The sequence below is a fragment of the Chaetodon auriga genome, chromosome 11, assembly GCF_051107435.1.
Source record: "Chaetodon auriga isolate fChaAug3 chromosome 11, fChaAug3.hap1, whole genome shotgun sequence".
NCBI classification, from domain to species: Eukaryota; Metazoa; Chordata; class Actinopteri; order Chaetodontiformes; family Chaetodontidae; genus Chaetodon; species Chaetodon auriga.
In genome coordinates this window covers 21,871,585-21,884,797 of record NC_135084.1, presented here as the reverse complement: position 1 = coordinate 21,884,797, position 13,213 = coordinate 21,871,585, and the positions used below count along the sequence as shown (strand labels likewise).

Below are 13,213 nucleotides of genomic sequence, written 5' to 3'. Positions count from 1 at the left end.
TCACCTCTTCATTCCTTCACCTCCAGGCTGACAGAGACAGAGATGAACTAAGCGATGCCAAATCGACAGCACGTCAGGACGACATCCTGGCTGTGTGCAGACTCCACGGTTACGTCGGCGCGCCCACAGTGCAGAACCAGCTGCAGGCTCTGGATAAAGAGTATCAGCAGCTCAAAGAGCAAGGACAGTCCAGCAAAGCCGACTATGTTCAGACGCTCTACATCTGGCTCTCCAAGAAAACTGCTAAGGTAGCTACTTATTGCTCTATAAAGCAGTTTAGATACAAGCATCCTCTAACTAATTACTAATGAATATTTGACAGATGAAATTGAGCTCTTGTTGCAGGACAGCAGTGCAGCCGTGCAGGATGAAGAGGGCTGTGTCCACCGGGCCCTGATGAAGTACTTGGATGCCTGGTCTCTGAGTCCTGACAGCTGGGAGTACAACCTCCATGTGGGAAGGTTGCTGCTGCTGCGGGGCAGGAGCGGGGAAGCTCTGCAGCACCTCCAGAGCGGCCTGGCACTGCGCCCCCTTCATCCTGCACTCAGGTCAGGTCATAGAAGTGCTGCCTGATTAATTAAAAGTTATCCACAGAACTAACTGGGTTTATTATCTGAGGATCTCACTCTGACTTGTTGCTAAAGCAGGAGTAGAGTATGAAGAGATGAAAGCACGCACATCCTTTCTGTGTCACCGTAACAGCCAGCCTCTAAATCTGCTCTTCAAATGTACAACAACTCTATGATATCATATCATCGTATAGGGGTGGGAGTAATGAAAAAACACAACAAGTATTGTCACACATGAGAGACGAGGCCTGGCAGTTCAAGACGGTCAATGAGATGTGGATGAACATGTAAAACGAGTCAGTCAGAGCCAGTTTTGTCTTCACCGTCTCTCCTGTGCTGCTGTCATTTTCTCAGATTCTTCACGGGGCTGGCTCTGCTGCAGCAGGAACAGAAAGCCTCCGAGGACACGGAGAGGGAGGCTGCTCTGTTCTTACACCAGGGACTGGAGCACTTTGTCAGCCAGTGCTGCAGCAAGAGGTTTGCATATGTGTATGTGTGGTGGAGGTGGATGCATTCAGCGAGAGCGTGAGGGCATGACAGTGTCAGTAATGTACCGGGATGTTCTGTTTAAGCCTGCAGAAGGGAGAACGGGGCAGTGAAAAACATCATAGTCTGCAGATGCACGCAGACACACCGTCTGCAGCGTCACCCACGCAAAGGGCTTGTTTTTAGAAAGTCTAGATTTGGGTTTTCCACTAACCACCATCTTTAAAGTGAATTTAAAGGGGAGAAGGTCCAGATGAAGATTAAGAGATCTGATTCTTCACTAGCTGATATGGTTAAATTTTGGTATGGACCGGTCGCTGTGGTTTGTAATCAAGGGGCTCCCGCCGCTGCCTTGGATTGTTCTGTGCTGCCATTCATTTTCGTGATTTTGTCTCTAGCTGGGTGGAGCAGGATCCGTCGAACCCTCTGTCCAGCCTCAACACACAGTTCCTTCGCGGCCTTCTCACCTTGGGCCAGCTGCAGCAGAGGAACACGCTGTCTGGGAAGGCCATGAGCGCGGAACAGGTCTATCACACGTACGTTAGAAAACAAAGGTTCTGTTTAAGCAATAATTGGACTTTTTTATGGGTGATATTACCTGTACTTAACGTTTGTGGTGGATATCAGCTCCAATTAGCTGTCTCTCTTATCTCCATTGTGGACGTGTGATTCAAAGAAAAGTCTCACCATTCACACCAGTATGACCCAGTTTGATAAGTGTTTAAGCGCTGCATAAAAACCCTGCCTGTGTCTGTGTCTGTGCTGGAATGCCTCAGTGTAGCAGTGCTGACTGCCCAGACTGTGAGTCAGTGTGTGTGTCGTGGCGAGGCGAGCGGGCAGCTGGAGAGGGTGCTCCTGGATGCTCAATTTGCCCTGCTTCAGAGGCTGATCCAGCGGGGTGAGCGCCAAGCCAAGACGGCCATGGAGAGGCAGTCCCTGGTGGCGAAGAGATGCCGGGCCCTCACAGCTCTCATACGCCTCACCTCTGTCGGCCCCTGTAAGGAGCTGCTGGACATGCAGGAGAGGGTAAGAGCGTGGAAACGTACAGAAAGTGTGTTTTATCCTGGAAGTGTTTGGGCTTGCTTTACACTGAGGCACTGACTTGTGCCATCCGCCTACCTCCCCTGCGTACAGGCATGTCAGTTAGCAGTGGTGACCACACCGCGGGACAGCTACGCCCTGTGTCTGTTGGGTCTGGCGCAGTTGGCTCAGTATGACAATGACCCAGATTCAGACAGGTCAAAGGAAGCCATAACTGACGCCTGCCTCAGCTTCCAGGCCAGCGTTGAGCTGGAACACAAGACTCAGAGCGGAGAGCCACTTGAACAGCTGAGCAGTGAGTCTGTATGGTGTCTTTGGTCTCACTCAGAATCACAGCTGGCATGCAGAGAATTATGTAGCGATGGGCCTGATCTTACGTTTATGTAAAAATGACATGCAGATCATTGGTTTCATGACAAATCAGGCTACATGTGATATGGTAATATATGTGTCCCTGCTGCAAAGAATACACTTTACATTAAACAAATACGAAATCCATTTGGAAATGAACTCCACTCCCACATTAACCTTCCCCTGTCTGCCCAGAACAAAAGTGGTGGCAGGATTGGCAGGAGGCTGAAAACGACAGAGCTGCCAAGCAGTCCATCACCCAACCAGCGGGAGCGAAGGGGCCTTCTGACACCAGCGTGGCCAAGAGAGGAGCTAAGCGTGGCAGGGGAGGGCCCGGTCAAGGACGGGTGGCGGCAGCTGTAACCAAAGCTTCTGCTCCCGTGCGCCCAGCCCCGGTCAGGGGAGGGAAAGCTGCCCGACCTCCAGCCAAAACCCCTGCAGTCAGGTGAGTCACGCTGGCAGCCTGCGCCCAGCGTTGGCAGACCTGTTGTGTGGTCGTCTGTGGATGTTTGTTGGCATTTATTTATTCATGGATGAATTCCTGTGGATGCTTACTTTTCTCAGTTCTGTCCTGCTTCATATTCATGTCAAGCACAAACACAATCTTTTACTGAAAGTTTGTCAGTCTGGGGAGCTTCACTGGAACAAGTTTGCAGTTCATTCCCTCGTAGAAGTTGCATGAAAAGCGACTTATTTGAATGAAGGAAACTTACAGGTGACATGAATATGATGTGCATGCCATATTTCCTGTACGAGCACAGCATGAACAGACTTATGTCTCACATCTTTTTAACCATTTGAGAGGTTTTGTCTTATATTTTGTCTCCTGTAGGGGGCGAGCTGGAGCAGCAGCCAGGCCAGATAAATCCACTAAACCTTCCAGCAACAATACTAAACCCCAGCTCCCTGCCAGCAAGCCTGAACAGGACGGTTGCCCTGGTACTGTTGAGACAGCAGAGGGTAAGGCTCGAGAAAATAAATGACACACATGATCAGGTGAAAACCTCTCCTCCCCAGAGTCTTTTCAGAATTTTTATTTGTGAACTGAATGTGATGCTGTGTGTGAATGTTCATACCATAAAAGACAAAAAGAATGACAAAAGGGGGATTATGCAGTTTGTTTGTATAAGAAGGAGTTCAAACAACATGCTGTTTGGATGAGTATCTAAAAATGTTTCTCGTTCCTTCTAACTGTCCGTTTATGTTACACGTCCCAACTTAAAATTCCCCCTGAAAAATAGACTGAGTCCCTGTCAAAGGTGGAAATTATACTTACTGTCTGTGTTAATTGTTATTTCAGAGCCCGCTGTGGCAGACAGAGTGAGCGTGTCCAGTCCGGTGAACCTCACGTCTCACATCTCACGCCTGGGTTTGGCCCGCGCCCTCTCCCGCTCTGCAGACACCCAGGACCAGGCAAAGCAGCTCTACCGAGAGGTCATCTCCATGGCACCAGGGGTCAGTCATTATCTGTTACGTTTAGACTCAGGCATTTCTTCAACGCTTTACATCACAGCTTACAATGGCTATAAAATAAGATAACGTCACCACTTTCACTTCCACCCATCTGTTCGACTCCACATCTCGGTGATTCATTCCAGTGGAAGGATCACATGCTGCTCTGTTGGATGAGAAAATTACACAACATTTAGTTTTCTAAAATATTTTCAGACCATTTTAGAAAACCAAATTCTACAACATTTGGTTTTATAAAGTACTTTCAGAACATACTGTGGACATCACTCATCTCCACACTGGTGTGGGACGTGCACGAGCCGGGACAGGAGGGCTCTGCAGCAGGGGGTTAAAGCCACCCCGAGCATCATTTGTACCCATCCAGTGAGCATCAGTAATATCAGTGAGGTGAGGCGCCTGCACAGAGCCCAGAGGATACTAAAATACCCACCCCTGCCACAGCCTGTTCACCCTGCTGCCGTCTGGCCGTATCTGTAGTCATACCATCAGACTACAGAGCAGCGTCTTTCCTCAGGCTGTAAGACTCAACAATTCATCCTCTGCACTCCTCCATCGTGAATAATAATTTTTCTTGTGTAGCACACAGAGACTTGTTCAACTCTCTGTTGTATGAACGCCGGAGAGGCTCGTGCAGTTATTGTACAAAATAGAAATTTCAGTCATAATGGGAAAAAATGACATTTCTAAGAGGATGTTGGATTTTTTTGTAGTCATTTATAGAGACGTACAAGCACTTGGCAGGTGTTGATTTCCCTCAGTTGTTGTAATCCAGAGAAGCCGTGGTTAATGAAACAACTGGCTGTCCAGGTCCACGATGCCTACATTGAGCTCGTGCAGCTGCTGGAGCCATCAGACCCTCAGGCCGCGGTGGAGGTGTACTGCAGGTTCCCTCTGAAGCCTGTGGCCGAGCAAAGCTACGACGATGCCTTCATCACGGGAGAGATCGTCCGCATGCTGATGGCGCTGGAGCAGTACGACCACCCGCAGCTGGGCCCCAGCCTCGTAGCACACGGCAAAGTCATGGGCTTAAGTGAGTACTCATACTGTTATAACGAATACTGTGGACATAGTGTCTTTAGTCTTAGAAATGAAATGGTGGTGAAGCTGAAGCATTCGTGTCAGTGTGGCTGCAGTGATTTTGATGTAGTAATCTGTGGCTGTCTTTTTAGGCTGCATAGACAAATACATCGACGTCTTGGATGGAAAGTCCATGACCAAGCTGCTGAAGAGCGTCTATGCGAGGATCCACGACAGACAGGAGGACGATCAGGACCTGCAGGACTTCTTCAAGTTCAAGTGCTGGATATGATGATGCATCTGACCCTCTAACAAATACCTGTATTCATCTTTTAAAATCCTTAAATGAGCCACAGTTTGCACCAAAAAGACATGTTTTGTCCTCAGCTGAGGAGATACTTTCTGTGTTCATGGACACAGAAATCCTCTCACCTGATGGTCTAATTTATCCATTAACATTCGACAGAAGACACTGAGAAAATGTCATCTTTTTCTCCAAAGGAACATTTAATATGAAAACACAGAGGTCTCAATAAAAAAAACATATCAAAAGTGACAACAACAACAGACAAAAGGACAACAATCTTCACCAGTACTGCAACAAAAGACAGGTGTTTCAGTGAGCGTCCTACAAAAATTCAAATGCATAAAGAAATTAAACCTTGATCCCCAAAGTGCTCCAGGCCAGAGGCGATAAGACTCATTTCTTCATCCCAACAGAAGCTTTTCAATGATACAGGAAATGCATCGTGTTACGGGGTATCTGTCTGCACACAGCCTGCAGGGCTCAGCCAAGCACTACACATTTTTCAGGGATAGTCTTTAACAGAGACAACACAACCCCAGCAAGGGGTTCCAACTTCATTTGAGTTAAATGCTTCCTGGCAAAATAAGTCTAAAGATGAGTATCAATTATACAAAATCTTGATAGACCGCCTCCAAAACCTGCAGTAGGAAACAGTTGTCTTCTAATAAAAGACAGTTCAGCCTCACAAAAGGGCAGTGATTTACCCACCACTGGTATGTCTCATTTCCGGCTGCGCAGATCCTCGTCGTCCGTCCACCTTTTCACACCACGTTGAGTTTGGTGACAATGAGCACGCGGACAGACTGGTCAAAGCCCGAGCACACACACAGGCCCTGCTTGTCGGGGCTCCAGTCCAGGCTGGCGATTGGCTGAGAGGACAGAGTGACGTTCTGTAAGAGGTTGACAGAGCCAGCTACGCCCACATCTGCGCCATCCGAGTCCTTTTTGCTCCTCTTAGCAGGATACTCACTGGAAATGACAAAAAAAAAAAAAAAAGAATTTAAAAATCAATGAAAAGGGACAAAGTGCTGCTGTACTTAAAGACCAATTACTTACTATTTCCATAGATGTAAGTTGCCTGCTCCCCCCGCCGTCATAAAGATGTCTCTGTTTTGAGGCAAATGTTTCACTTGCCAGATAGTCGACTTATGAGCCTAAAATAAAGAAGACGGATCATTGTTTTCCAACACAATTTAATTAATAAAAGCAAAATTCATTCCCAGTGCCTTTCAAGACATTGCAAAGCTGTGCAGCAAACCTGTCAGCCACTTTAACATCCTGACAGCCATTACTTTGTCTTTAAATAGTACGAACATTATTAATAAGCTCACTGAAACCACTGAGCCTGGTCAGGAACCTGGCCCTGACACTGCGAGTGACTCCTGGTCTTTATTTACAGTTTGGAGATGTTTATTAGAATAATATATAAAATGACTAAAAATCCAAAGATTAAGACTTGTTTTCTGGGGCTACGTTGACATTTTGGAACAACACACTGTATCTGCTGCAACCTTATGATTCATGGTTGGTGACACTGATGTGCCAACTGTTGAAGAACTGGACAAATATTTAGAAAGCTGAGGCCTCTGATCTCTCAGACCCAGCAAACACTCTGTGCACTAATGCCGGTTTAAGTGTGTTTTTCAAGCGTTTTCCCACAAAAAGCCACACTTCTCTCTCCTCACTGGCCCAGAGTCATTTTTGGCCAGTATCACAAAGCCACAGAGAACGTTAGACTAACACAACCCCAAACACTTCCAGCTGTGAAAACGGTCAAAGCCACAAGTGCCCCCATTTCCCTCCGTACCATACAAACGTAAAAGTAATAATCATGATAATAACCTTTTGACATTTTTCCCATACATAGGAGCCAAACATCCGTCTCTCCACCCAGGTCAATTACCTTTTCGGAAACTGAGGCGAAGCCCTTGGTGAGGTGCTGGGTCCTCATGTCAAAGACGTGGAATTTTCCCTCCAGTGAGGTGGCCACCAGCTTGTTCATGTTGATGTCTTTCCTGTCAAACTCCACACAGCAAACCTGACCGTGATGTAAGAAAGAATAACAGTCACTCCCTCTGGATATTTATCGCATGGCATGGCTCCACCACAAACTATTTTTGTGTTGAAATGGAGATAATGACCCCTGGCTGGTTCATCTATGTTCAAGAGGTGTTGAGTAAGAGAGAGGACTGTGTAAGAGGATCAGAGCAGTGCTTTGTGCGTGGCGTGTGAAGGGAACACGCATTCACATAAGACTTCCCCTGCGGTTTCATGTACAGTCTAAATGATGCTGGGAAGTCACTTTCAGCTGTGTCTCCACATCTGTCTCTGTTTTTGTCTACGTTATGATTCAAGTGCTGTTTGCAGTGCAAAAGAAATAATGTATGTGTTGACAGGTTATCCTAATAAAAACATCAGGCCTTAATACCTCATAGTTTGAACTGCACTACTCTGTGTCTCAGAGCTGAGTTGACTGAGTCACTGTCAGTTTGAGTTCCCATTTTCCTCTGAGATGTTTGTAATTTTCTTGCTGTGGTGCCACACTGGCTACATGTCTACGGAAGTCAAGAGGAAAATCTTCCCCTGAAATATTTAACGTAAAAATGACATGCCACAGGGGCTGTCAGACCACATATTGGCATGATTTACCATTTCAATACAAGTGTTCACCTCACCCCATTTTTAATGTTGGTCTCCCACCGTAGAGACATGTTCCGCAGGTCAAAGAGTTTGATGTCCCCGTTGTCATAGCCGGCACACACACAGCGGTCCTGATCATTGAAGGCATGACCTGTAATGAGAAGGGAAATGAGCACTGTTTTCATTCAGGATGGTAAAGGAAAGCTCCCAACGCTGGTTTTAAAAACATCAGGTAAGTATATCTTCTAAGTGGAAAAGATCACAGAAAATAGGCTCAAACAAAGGTTTAGGTCTACGTTTTCATCGGTGCACGCAGACTGTCACTGACTGTGCCTTGCTTGTTAATGTGGTATTCTTTTGTTCTGTGGACATGGCAGAGCCTGAGAGTGGGAGGATAATTGGTTTTCCTCTGCACAACCTGGACACTCTTCACCCACCTTCTGTGCATAGAGGACATGGATAAACCTGGGCTTGTACTATGAGGAGTATACTGTGTATTTGGAAAGAAGGTGTCCGAAACAGGACTGGTCGCTTTTCTAAAAGACTGCAGGTTGTGGATGTAGGTCTTCTCAAAAGCTTTAGATTTTACACACCAAATGCAACAGTCCAGCAGTCCCTCTTGGTTTCTCCTTCCATGGGCTCCATGTTGGCTACAGGTGAATCCTTCTGTCTGGGATCCCACACTTTTACTGTTCCTGTAACGCACAAGGAATTTGTGTTTAATTGTAATGTTAATTGTAAACTAGGTTAAACTTTCTTAATGCTCTTACCGTCTCTACTTCCAGTGACTATCTCAGGTGCGCCATCGCCGATCCCCAGGCCGCCAACACCATCGATGCTATTCACGATCTCTTTGTGGGCCTTTACAGTGTACACCGGCACATCAGGCATCTCCAGATTCCTGCAACATCAGAGTCAGTGTGAGCTCACTTTCAATTCATTCACACAGAAATTAACCTTCAAAATTTGAATTTTTAAGGTTAAAAAGAGGCCAACTATAATTGTTCAACTGGGCTTTTGGCAAAACACAGAGGGTGTGACATCAGCGGCTGTGTATAAAATACCATATATTGAGATTTCCGTCGAAATCCCCAGTTGCTATGTGTCTTTGCTGGAGAGAGGTGGCCCCAAATGTCCCACACTTTATGGGTTTAGGTTTCTCTACCTGAAACACACGAGAGGAACGGGACAATGCAACAAGCAGTGAAACAACACTATACACTTATTTTTGGTCCAATCTAGAGCAGTGTGTTAATGGTGAACACCTAAATTTAAAAACATTTCGAGGTATAACATAGAAAAGTACAGCTATGTATGAGAGAAATGAAAAATGTTTGCAACAGGTGACTGAATTGAAATCACCCAGATTCAATCAAACATTGACCCACAAACTACAAATTCGGGTTCTGCTCCAGGGTCTTGTCCTTCTTCACTAAAGCAACCCTCTGAAACCCTCACCCTCGTGCTGTGATGCCTGAAGGTTTCCAAGCTGCTTCATCACACAGTTAATCCTACCTTCCACACCTGACTCTCATCCAGTTGCACCTTGAGGTCAAGCTACAGACTCATAAGACCACGTCGACTGACACGGTGGGACAGTGTATGATGGTGTGCTCGAAGACAAGTTTTTCTCTGAGACATTCGTCACGTTAGCTTTATTCTGTTTAGGTACCATTTGCCTCCAGTGACGGAAGTTAAATGTCTCCAATGTTCCACCACAGGTCTGAGTCCGTGCGCTTATTTGTTAGCAAATTCTCAACAGTGCTGTTAATTAGTGCTTAATTAAGGCCACGTGCACTACGCATGTTGAGACGTTTCAACTGTATAGTGTATATTAACGACAGTTATAGCATGATATGTACCAAAAAGGATATATATGAACACGAGAACACTCTCGTGTACAAAACTTTAGATTAACATTAGTTGTAACGCCATTGGCTGTCTTCGTGTTAACTGTTGCTATGGAGACAGTGACCTAGCAAGACTTTTCTAGAAACCTGAGATAAGCTAGCTCGCCCAAAGATAAGCCGTCTGCATCATGTCTTTGTTGGAAAATAGGTGCAAGACCAAAGAGTGAAATGTTTACGTGCCGTCTACCTCCTTGATAAGCTGAGCTTCTCCGTGCTGCACTTCATAAACTTGCATTACTCCGGTTCCTCTCGGAAAGTTCCCCAGGCAGACAAACTTCGCGCTGCACGGAATCCATTTACTGTCAAACACGGTGTAATTCAAACTCTTCTGAATGTGCGCAATAATCTGAGGCTTTGATAGAGGCGTTGACATCTTTGTTGTTTGGGAGATAACAGGTATAACAGTGGAATTTTAAGTGTAAAAGTATCAAGACAACCGTTCAATGCAGCTCGCTGCCAAAACAAATGACGTTGAGACCCTCCTACAGATGAGTGTGCGGCTGCCTAAAGATGTGCCTGACAAAAAGTACAAAATCCAAGCGAAAATTCTACGTATTTTAGATACACAGACACAGTGTCGGGACATTTTAATCAGTCAGCTATATTCGAGTAACATAGTGAGACATCTTTGCCAATTACAACAGCAGTGTTCAATATTTTCTGTCCACAGGCGTCGACGACGCGGCGGTTTGGGTCCTTTTCGTTGCACGAGGACACTCTCATGCCTCTGTGGCCGTCGTCTTCCTCGGATTTGACTGCTAAGTCTCGTTTATAAACTATTTTCGGGATGGACACTGATAAAGATACAACCCCTGAAGCTGGTGCTGCCAAGGAGTGTAAAGATGACACAGAATCTTTCACAAAGGTAAAGTCTAAAAAGACTCAGAAAAGAAAACGTGAACAAGATGGAGTGGACATGGACACAGAGGAGCCCGTGGCAAGCAAGCGGCCGCAGTTTCCACCGATTTCTGGAGACAAATTAAAGGTAACTGCTATCTGTGTACGTGTGCTGTGTGTGTTGCTTCAAATGTAACCAAAAATAAATAGCGAAAACACTTTAAATAATGTCATTTTCCTTAATCACAAAGTAGCTACTAACTGCTTTGCGCATGCGCAATGTAGTCTTGTGACTATTAAATAAAGCTACTGTATGTTGTATTGGTCGCGCACAGGGGAAGCAGAACACTAACAACTAACAACTGCTGTGTTCAGTTTTTGTGATACTCCTAGCAGTTTCCTCGAGTATTTCTAATTGCTGAGACTTTTTACTCGTGTTGTACAACATTTCACGCCACATTAATCAACAGTACTCTTGTAATAGCTGCATTAACTAACTACTTTACACAATACATTTTTAATTCGAAGCAATGGCTCATAAGATATTCAGCTGTACTGAGATCAGTGGGACCGGTGCTTCAGTAATTAAACGCTGAAAAGGATGATCAGTGTGTGTTTTCCTGTTAAAACTAAGGCACATGGTGCTGCTCATACATCCACCCAATCCTTAGGGAATATGGACTGCACCACTGAAACTTTGAGCTGTGTGTTAGATTCTGTGACAATAATTAACTAACTTAAGTGGTGTTCAGTTAAAGCCTAATTTAGTGCCACAGAACACAGCTGTTAATGTTGCTTCGTGTGTGTTTCAGGGACCAGATGAGATGCGCAAAATCGCTGTCCCGGCTCACAGATACACCCCGCTGAAGGAAAACTGGCTGAAGATCTTCACCCCCATTGTAGAGAACTTGCAGCTCCAAGTTAGATTCAACCTCAAAACAAGGAATGTTGAAATCAAAGTAAGTTTAGTTAAACAGTGTTGGCGTGGCTCAGCCTTTTGACTTTTCTCTGGCACCCACAGTTGTTTAGATTGTGTGTAATATGACCTTCCTCTTTCAGACGTGTAAAGAAACACAGGACATTGGCTCGCTGACAAAAGCAGCAGATTTTGTCAGAGCGTTTATTCTTGGATTCCAGGTTGAAGTGAGTACACTCATGGAAAGTCTCGTTGAGCTTTGCATGTTTTCATTTTCATGGATATTCTCTGTTTTTATACAAAATGTTAATCATCGACTGCCAGTGAGATGAAATGTTTGGTTTTCTTTTATTGATCAATTGTTGAGATTGTTTTTGTTGAGTATTCCTTAATTTTAAGGGCGTTTGTTTAAGCAGAAGGGCAGGTTCATTCTTTAAATGTCTCTGTCAGCGTTCATAGACAGCTGATCATATCATTTAGATCAACACAAACTCAAATCTGAGCTCTTCGCTTTGTAACAGCATTTGATTGTTGATGTTTTGTGAATATCCCTTGTTTGATTTTGGTTTGTGATGTAACGCTCCCATTTTCTCTTGCAGGACGCATTAGCTCTCATCAGATTAGATGAGCTTTTCCTAGAAAGCTTTGATGTCACAGACGGTATGGCGCTCGTGTCTGCTCTGAAACTCTGTCTTTATTCAACCCTTTTTTTCCTGCTGAACTCTGTGTTCAGTCTCTCGTGTGTATTTAATCGTTTTCTTGTTGTTCGTCTTGGCAGTGAAACCTCTGAAGGGAGACCACTTATCCAGAGCCATTGGAAGAATAGCAGGGAAGGGAGGAAAAACCAAGTTCACTATTGAAAATGTCACAAAGACTCGCATTGTGCTTGCAGATACGTGAGTGCTCTTCACCATTCCTGCATCTTGACCGTGAAAACGATTAAGAATCACTGCTAGGTTCATTTTAAAATCAGTTTCATTCAGTTTAACCTTTAGTTTGTTTTCACAGCTGTAGTCCAGTAATCAGAAACAAGTTTGAAAATTCAGTTTACGAGTTGTTATACCACAGACGAACGTCTGGTTTCTGAAGCATTAACACCCACTCGTCTGTCTGCCAACAGAAAAGTTCACATATTAGGATCTTTCCAGAACATCAAGATGGCCCGGACAGCGATATGTAACTTGATCTTGGGTAAGAAAGATATTAAATTTGAGTGATACAGTACAGCAGAGGTTGATCTCATGTTTGGAAATCAGCTCTATGAGTCTGTATGTAGTGCTGAGAAGTGACCTTTAAACCCTGTTTGCCCCTACAGGAAGTCCACCTTCAAAGGTCTACGGCAACATCAGGGTGGTGGCGAGCCGGACTGCGGAGAGATTCTGAAGTCTTATTGGCTGCTGTGTGTATTTATCCTTTCCCCCATTGGCTGGTGGTTTTCCCACTGATCTGTGTGGATGAGTGACACCTCAGGTTCCTCTGTTATGATGTCATGGTATCATTTTTGTATCAGCTGACCCAAAACATGAGGCAGAAATCATGAGACATGCATAAGCAATATGCATTAATCTGTAAGCATGTAAATAAATAATTTCAATCCCCAGAAACAAATGAGATTAATTTTATTTAAGTGAATAAAATGTCAGATTTGAGCAGGAACTAATGAGTC

At 44.9% G+C, this 13,213-nt stretch overlaps 3 protein-coding genes across 3 annotated transcripts; 2 read left to right on the top strand and 1 right to left on the bottom strand.

Moving 5' to 3' along the window:
- The first annotated feature begins 803 nt into the window (after positions 1-803).
- On the top strand, positions 804-5,457 carry LOC143328343 (uncharacterized). The gene is made up of 10 exons (XM_076743423.1): positions 804-856; positions 924-1,046; positions 1,454-1,591; positions 1,832-2,081; positions 2,190-2,391; positions 2,643-2,892; positions 3,280-3,407; positions 3,748-3,902; positions 4,728-4,950; positions 5,090-5,457. Exons 1-10 carry the CDS (start codon positions 804-806, stop codon positions 5,227-5,229), a joined length of 1,662 nt encoding a protein of 553 aa, XP_076599538.1. The 3' UTR covers positions 5,230-5,457.
- Positions 5,424-10,273, bottom strand: dnaaf10 (dynein axonemal assembly factor 10). Its single transcript, XM_076742291.1, has 8 exons — positions 9,982-10,273; positions 8,949-9,049; positions 8,655-8,785; positions 8,478-8,579; positions 7,920-8,035; positions 7,148-7,282; positions 6,301-6,398; positions 5,424-6,213 (listed from the first exon to the last, which is right to left on the bottom strand). Exons 1-8 carry the CDS (start codon positions 10,165-10,167, stop codon positions 6,006-6,008), a joined length of 1,077 nt encoding a protein of 358 aa, XP_076598406.1. The 5' UTR covers positions 10,168-10,273; the 3' UTR covers positions 5,424-6,005.
- A 216-nt stretch (positions 10,274-10,489) lies between these two features.
- On the top strand, positions 10,490-13,148 carry pno1 (partner of NOB1 homolog). The gene is made up of 7 exons (XM_076742652.1): positions 10,490-10,779; positions 11,444-11,590; positions 11,691-11,774; positions 12,147-12,207; positions 12,326-12,443; positions 12,668-12,738; positions 12,863-13,148. The coding sequence occupies exons 1-7, from the start codon at positions 10,582-10,584 to the stop codon at positions 12,928-12,930; spliced, it is 747 nt and encodes a 248-aa protein (XP_076598767.1). The 5' UTR covers positions 10,490-10,581; the 3' UTR covers positions 12,931-13,148.
- Positions 13,149-13,213: the final 65 nt, after the last annotated feature.

What these genes read in the sequence shown, in the direction of transcription:
- LOC143328343 (XM_076743423.1), top strand. Translation starts at nt 804, where the DNA reads ATGAGAGACGAGGCCTGGCAGTTCAAGACGGTCAATGAGATGTGGATG. An exon ending in AGCCAGTGCTGCAGCAAGAG is followed by an intron (nt 1,047 to 1,453) that starts GTTTGCATATGT and finishes TTTTGTCTCTAG; the next exon opens with CTGGGTGGAGCAGGATCCGT. An exon ending in TACTGTTGAGACAGCAGAGG is followed by an intron (nt 3,408 to 3,747) that starts GTAAGGCTCGAG and finishes TTGTTATTTCAG; the next exon opens with AGCCCGCTGTGGCAGACAGA.
- dnaaf10 (XM_076742291.1), bottom strand. Translation starts at nt 10,167, where the DNA reads ATGTCAACGCCTCTATCAAAGCCTCAGATTATTGCGCACATTCAGAAG. An exon ending in GACGGAAATCTCAATATATG is followed by an intron (nt 8,786 to 8,948) that starts GTATTTTATACA and finishes CTGATGTTGCAG; the next exon opens with GAATCTGGAGATGCCTGATG. An exon ending in CTGCTGGACTGTTGCATTTG is followed by an intron (nt 8,036 to 8,477) that starts GTGTGTAAAATC and finishes TTCTCATTACAG; the next exon opens with GTCATGCCTTCAATGATCAG.
- pno1 (XM_076742652.1), top strand. Translation starts at nt 10,582, where the DNA reads ATGGACACTGATAAAGATACAACCCCTGAAGCTGGTGCTGCCAAGGAG. An exon ending in AAGCTTTGATGTCACAGACG is followed by an intron (nt 12,208 to 12,325) that starts GTATGGCGCTCG and finishes TCGTCTTGGCAG; the next exon opens with TGAAACCTCTGAAGGGAGAC. An exon ending in CGCATTGTGCTTGCAGATAC is followed by an intron (nt 12,444 to 12,667) that starts GTGAGTGCTCTT and finishes GTCTGCCAACAG; the next exon opens with AAAAGTTCACATATTAGGAT.